General features: G+C 39.3%; 1 protein-coding gene across 1 annotated transcript in view; it reads right to left on the reverse strand.

Annotated features, from left to right (window-relative positions):
• ARMC9 (armadillo repeat containing 9) overlaps positions 1 to 3,486 on the reverse strand; it is a 272,464-nt gene extending 268,978 nt beyond the window's left edge. The window contains exons 1-2 of the mRNA XM_082251375.1: positions 3,396 to 3,486; positions 771 to 896 (exon numbers count right to left, since the gene is read on the reverse strand). Coding sequence (XP_082107501.1) covers positions 771 to 896; positions 3,396 to 3,446 — 177 coding nt within the window. The 5' untranslated portion in view covers positions 3,447 to 3,486. The remainder of the gene's footprint in view (positions 1 to 770; positions 897 to 3,395) is intronic.
• Between the last annotated feature and the right edge of the window lie 3,332 nt (positions 3,487 to 6,818).

A 6,818-nucleotide genomic window follows, 5' to 3' on the forward strand; every position in this document is an offset into this window, starting at 1 on the left:
TCCTGTGCCCAGTGCTCTGTGTATTATGCAATCCTGTACCCAGTGCTCTGTGTATTATGCAGTCCTGTACCCAGTGCTCTGTGTATTATGCAATCCTGTACCCAGTGCTCTGTGTAATATGCAGTCCTGTGCCCAGTGCTCTGTGTATTATGCAGTCCTGTGCCCAGTGCTCTGTGTATTATGAAGTCCTGTGCCCAGTGCTCTGTGTATTATGCAGTCCCGTGCCCAGCGCTCTGTGTATTATGCAATCCTGTACCCAGCGCTCTGTGTATTATTCAGTCCTGTGCCATTTGCCAATAAAAAAAAATATATGTCCCTGGATTTCATTTAAAAAAATCTAGTCACCATATTATAGAACCCATTTTGAGCAAACCTGTGAGTGGAGTATGTATGTTAAATGGTCTCTTTTTCTGTGCTGCGGCTTCTTTCAAGTTCCACCACAGCCGTGTCTGAAATCCTGGGGTGCTCTACGGGAAATTGCTTGCATAGATGCATTCACCAATTCCTAGCACCTTCACTTTTTATACTAGCCAGGGATAGGGTGGGTAGACTAAAAGGACCATTAGAAAAGAGATGGAGTTGGGAAGTTATGGGGGCTTTATGGTGACCAGGCAAACTGCAGTTGCAATTTTTTTATTTCAGAATTCTGGGGTACTATCTAACGAAGCAGTAGCGACTTTGCATGTCTAAACCACACACAACCTCCCAAAATATTTTTTGTTACTGTGATTTACAAACAGTTAAGACAGGGAGTATAACAATGTACCAACCTGTATTAGTAAGGTCTTAGAGTCTCTTGTAGCAGATCCATCACTTTTTGGGAGCGGTTTCCCTTTAACTTTACATTCTTTTGTAAAGCTTTTCAACGTATCATTAAACTCCCCGAAGCTTAGGAACTGATAAACAATACACAAAACATAATTCGGTACAGTTATACAAAGAATGCATTTAAATAATTTAAAAATATATGTTTATTATTGTGCACGGCAGTTTTTTTTTTTTCCCCAAACTTTGTCATTTTTAATTGTGGTTAGGTTGTATTTAAATTATTTACTTAAGGAAACCGGGATCAATTAGTGCTGCTTTAGGATTTATGCATATGAGGAAAGCCACGTAGGCTACTTTCAGGCACATTCTGTAAAACGGAAGCTTAAACGCAATGCGATTGTTTGATGAGGGGCCCAATGCAGGTCATGGGAAGACTAACATTGGTTCTGCACATTGAACAAATAATATTTATGTAGTACAGACTTATATGCACCCTCTTCAATCACCACATATGTATATATGGCCATTTGGAAAGGAACCAAAGGGAATGGGAACTACATGTGCACAATACTGTATAACCCTGTCACATTACGTAGGAATCATTACAGCCTTTTGGCATTTCCAAGTGGAGTCTACCAATTTGTTTGAATTTAGATCTGAATTTAGTTAGCATAGTAAGTGTATAAATAATAAATAAGAGAAAACCATAGCCAAGTTTAGTACTGGTTATAAGTAAAATTCAAGACAAAAAGCTCAAAATATTATCAGTGTTACACATATTTTACCAGCATCTTAATTCATGATTTTATTTCTATTACATACAATGTGCATGTAGGAGAAAATAAACCTTTTTTTTTAGTGCAGGTGAAAACTGAATTTTTGTAAAATCTTAACTGTAAAATTCCTTTCTCTGAGTCCTCCGACAGTCGCCGCCTCCTCTAATTCATCACTATTGGGTATTGACTTCCGCTCCGCAGGAGTAGCTAGGCATAAGACTTAGTCAAAACAAAAAATGCATTTGCATATACACACCCATGGGGGCTGTCCCACTGGTCAATACCCCCCTGCAGTGACCACTCCCAACTCAGTTTGGTAGCATAGCAGTAGGTAATAAGAACACAACCCCAAAAGAGGGGCGGGGCGGCGACTGTCGGAGGACTCAGAGAAAGGAATTTTACAGGTAAGATTTTACAAAAATTCAGTTTTCTCTTACGTCCTCCGACAGTCGCCGCCTCCTCTAAGTCATCACTATTGGGATGTCCCAAAGCAGTGTAGACATGAGGGGTGGGAGACGCAACCGTAGAAAAGGCAACACAGTACCCACATCCCTGACGCTAGGCAGAAAGAAACTGAGTTGGGAGTGGTCACTGCAGGGGGGTATTGACCAGTGGGACAGCCCCCATGGGTGTGTATATGCAAATGCCTTTTTTCTTTTGACTAAGTCTTATGCCTAGCTACTCCTGCGGAGCGGAAGTCAATACCCAATAGTGATGACTTAGAGGAGGCGGCGACTGTCGGAGGACATAAGAGAAAAACATTTTTAATTCTTAGTATCACTAATGTGATAATTTGGCACTGCTGAAAGAATGGATACTGCTATACTAAGTTTGAATTTAACTTTATAAAGCTGGATACACACTACAATTGTCTTTAGATTTTTTCCTTTAGATTTACCAAAACCATATAATATGAGGTCAAACCTGAACACTTTCAATGTGTATGCAATCAGGCAGGCTCTTGCACTACATAGTTGAAGGTAAATCTAAAGGAAATCAACAACAAAAGTTGTATTGTGTGTATCCAGCTTTAGTTTCCAACCTCAAGAACTAAACCATTTTCACATACATGCAACCTGACAGAAATAAGCATATTTGCAGGCAGTTTTTTTGAACAAAACCACATTTTACAAGTAAAAAGATGCTCAAAAGATTTCTCCATTTTAGGTAAGAATATTAAAACAATTACCCCCACACCCCCATTAGCCCACAGCCAATTTTGCCATTTCACCTCTGTTCATTTTGCTTTGTTTCCGATTCTCTGCTTTCCCAGTATTACAAAAAAGGAAATAAGCATGCAGCACAATGGTTTCCCATCATAAAATGATCATGTGGCTTTTTCTTTTCTGTCAAAACTGGCAATTATATTCAGTGACCAACATATGAGGGCTAACCAACACCTATGAGTAAGGGCCCTTTAACACGGGGGACGGATCAGGTCCGTCTGTCAGTTTTTTTAGGCAGACCCTCCAGTCTCCTCTATGGAGCGGCAGGTGTCATGTGTACGTTGACACCCACTGAAACCCAAACCGATCCTGTCCACTAAAAAACAGACAGATGGGGGATCAGTTCCCCCATCTGTCTGGCAAATTGGATCGGATGGCAATTGGGTGTAAACGGACAGGCAGTCTCTTTCTATCCAACCAGCCATGGAGGAGAGTGGGCTGTGTCTGTGTCCACTCTGCATAAGCAGAGTGGACATGAACCAGCCATCCGCCTGTGAATCCGATCAGTGGACAGATACCCCACTGAGCAGGTGGACTCCAATGGAGCCCGCCCTGTGTGGTAGGGGTCTTAGCGATATGATGAGAGGGAAACTATGAAAACAAAAGTAAAACTAATAGTACATACCTCTTTCACTAATCCAAGCAAATCTGCTTCATAGGCCAAAATATCACCCATTTTATGACGCTCCTTTTACCTTCCACATAGCTAGAAAGTCTGCAAAATGAAAAAAAAAATTACCTTCATAAGTGCTTTATTCTAAATACTACAGAACAAGTCTATTCAAGCATTGTGAGTGGACAGAAATAGTTTAAAAAAAAAGGTGTATATCAAAACAGTTCAGTTAACCTTGCCAATTACATTACAGAGGATTTCTCTTCTGCTCTCTAGCTCTCCTCCTTTGTCTTCTCCTGCCATGCTCATCACCTCCAGGACTTCTCCAGAGCCTCTCTCATCCTTGGGAATCTCTACCTCACAATTTCCTACTCGGTCTACATTTAGGCGATCACTAAAAACTTGTTTCTTCTAGGAAGCCTGTCCTGCCGCTGCCTAAAACTGTACTTATACCTAGGCTCCCTCACTTTTTTTATCTTTTCTATTACTTGCTTGTACCTTTTACATTGTAAGCTCTCAAGAGCAGGGCCCCCCTATCCCTCTTGCACTGAATTTTATTGTAACAGTACCGGCACCCTTTATATTGTAAAGCCCTGAGAAAACTGCTGCTACTATATAAAAATCAACGTCATCATTATCTTCATATCAGAGGGAAATCCACGAAAATATAAACTGGCCATGGAAGTCAATTTTGCTGACCTCTGAGGGCTTGTTCACATGGGTGGCTGTGGGAGGGAGGGGGTTCCCGGGATTGCGGTAGAAATCAGGCGGCTGAGCCAGGATTTTATCGCCCCCCACATAAACAAAGACATGCAGCCACTCCGAGCTGTACACATGCCGCAATAATGATGCTTTGTGACCACAGCAAAAATGATACCCCATTGTGTTTGGTGGCCAATACCTCCGTTGGAGGACCAGAATTAATGGGACCACGCCACAAACGGCGTGCATTGCACGTGGTTTTGGCAACGTAGTGTAGCCTTTCAGAGTTTAACACATGCATTGCATTCCAACCACCTGTCATGCACTAATCGCCCTGCAGAGGGGCAAAAGGTGCTGTCACACATCTGGACAAGCCCTAAATCACAGTAGCCAAAAGTAAAAAAAAAAAAAATGCCAAATAAAACAAACAAAAAAAACCACCACAAATTGTCAAATTAGACTATTTTCAGAACTCTTAACATTTTTATGTGCTAGGTGAAATAGGAAGATGCTGCACTCAATCCTCCAGATACAAGGAGTTACAAATAATATTTAAGATAAAAAAAATAAATAAAAAAAACTCCTATATATTACTATACAAAAAGAGGATATCTCATCGCCTTTTTATGTTGGTTAAAACAGTTTTTTCCAATGTGAAATTCCACCTTGAAAATGAATAAAGTACATTGACCAAAAATTCATGAACAATATTACATTATAAAAAAAATGAAAGTTGAAAAAAATAAAACAAACATAAAATGTCCACTCCCAGTGTCCAATTACGGTCCAGAAAGAACGTTCCACTTAAAATATGAATGCTGTGTGCCATTACCTCCACATACAGTGCTCCCAGGTTACCAATAAATCAGAAGTGCCACCTCCTCACTGGCTTACCAGAATCTCTGAGCAACTGCATTCGGAGGTCATAGCGCACAGAAGTCATATTTTAAGTGGATCGTCCTTTTTGAACTGTAATTGGATTTTTTAGGTTTAGTCTTTTTTTTTTTTTTTTTTTTTTTCTACTTTCACTTTTTTTTGTATGCAATATTGTTAATGAAGTTTTGGTCACACTGTGTAGTTTTTTCATTTTCAGGGTGAGATTTCACAATGGTTTCTTGTCAAATAATAGGTCTTCACATAAATAAATAGGTGATGGGATATCATCTTTTGTAATTGTGGTTATAGTAATTAGGGATGCACCGATGCGACTTTTTTGGTCCTGATCTTTTGCTTTGTGAAATTGCAGATCCCGATTCCGATCCGGAAGTACTGTTTTGTGAGCTTATAACAAAATAATACTTCCGGATCGGTATTGGGATCGGCAGATACCTAGGAAATGTCCACATCACACAGCCAGTAATGTGGATACCGAAAGAAAGACGACCCCCCCCCCCCCCCCCTATAAACAGAAGAATGCCTGCAACTGTAGAATTAGATGAGTAAAAGCTTTTTTTTCTCCTATTGAAGTGATTGAGGGAGGGTCAGAAACCTGGAGAGTAGCGACGCCCCGTATCGGCCCGTGGGTCTGCTAAATTTTACCAATCCCCGATCCCGCTATTTTGCCAGTATCGGGGCCAATATCCGACACGAATATCGGATCGGTGCATCCCTAATAGTAATATAGGAGTTTGTGCACCTTTTTTATCTTCGATATAGCAATCATGCCACATGGCTTATGCGGAAAAGCCTATACCCTCCCTTCATGCAATGTCTGGGTCTTGTCAGAAAATGTTCTGCTCTACAGGTCAGCCCACACAGTCTTCAAATGCAAAGTCATATTTTTACAACTTTATTCTCCAACTCTCATTATAAACATTAGAGTAGTGCTTACCTTTAAGATCTACAATTGTAATATTGCTAGTATGCGAACATTTGGAAAAAACACATTTCTAGATACCCCATGACATGGATAAACCAAGTAATGGGAAAGTAAACATCTGAGCAGGCGTTTACCACTGGGGCAGTGTTTAAACAATCATATTACTTCTGGAATTCTTGCCCCCAGCCCAAAAGGTGTATTTATTAGATTAGAACTTCTTGTTCTGAACACTGTTCTGTTCTTTGTTCTGTTCAGTTGGTTAGTGATACAGACTCAAAACTATACAATTTGATTACATCTCATAGTAACTTTGTTATTCTTTGTCTGCCACTTCTCATATAATTATATAGCTATTGGGACTACAATGACACTTAAAACAACCAAATCATAAACCTGCACCAGCGATACCAGCCAATATATTTATGTCAGGAACAAGATTTACAGAAAAAAAGCAAACGAACCTCAAGAAACCATTATGAAAAAAACTGTTTAATTTCAATTTTGCACCCAATGTCAAAACACATGAATAAACAGAAGTAGAAAACAGTACATAAAGGAACTTATTCATCAACATAAAAAAGCAAAAACACCAAAACACAGCACAGAAATCCATGACAACCATAACATTATATATATATATATATATATATATATATATATATATATATATATATATATATATATATATAAATTAACTGCAAACAGTAAAAAAACAAAAACAGCCAACTGCTACATATTTATTACATTAATATATTAAAGGTTTATTTTTAAAGCCCAATTCAAAGCAAAATGTATTTTTACATTAAATGGTCCTTAGTCTTCAGAGTTGAATGACACGAGGACATACAGTCTGAAAGACTTATGGCGCTTTTCCACTGCATGGAACCGAACGGTTCAGCTCGCTTTTGTGCTTT

The sequence above is a fragment of the Pelophylax lessonae genome, assembly GCF_965119305.1.
Source record: "Pelophylax lessonae genome assembly, chromosome: 3".
Lineage (NCBI taxonomy): Eukaryota > Metazoa > Chordata > Amphibia > Anura > Ranidae > Pelophylax > Pelophylax lessonae.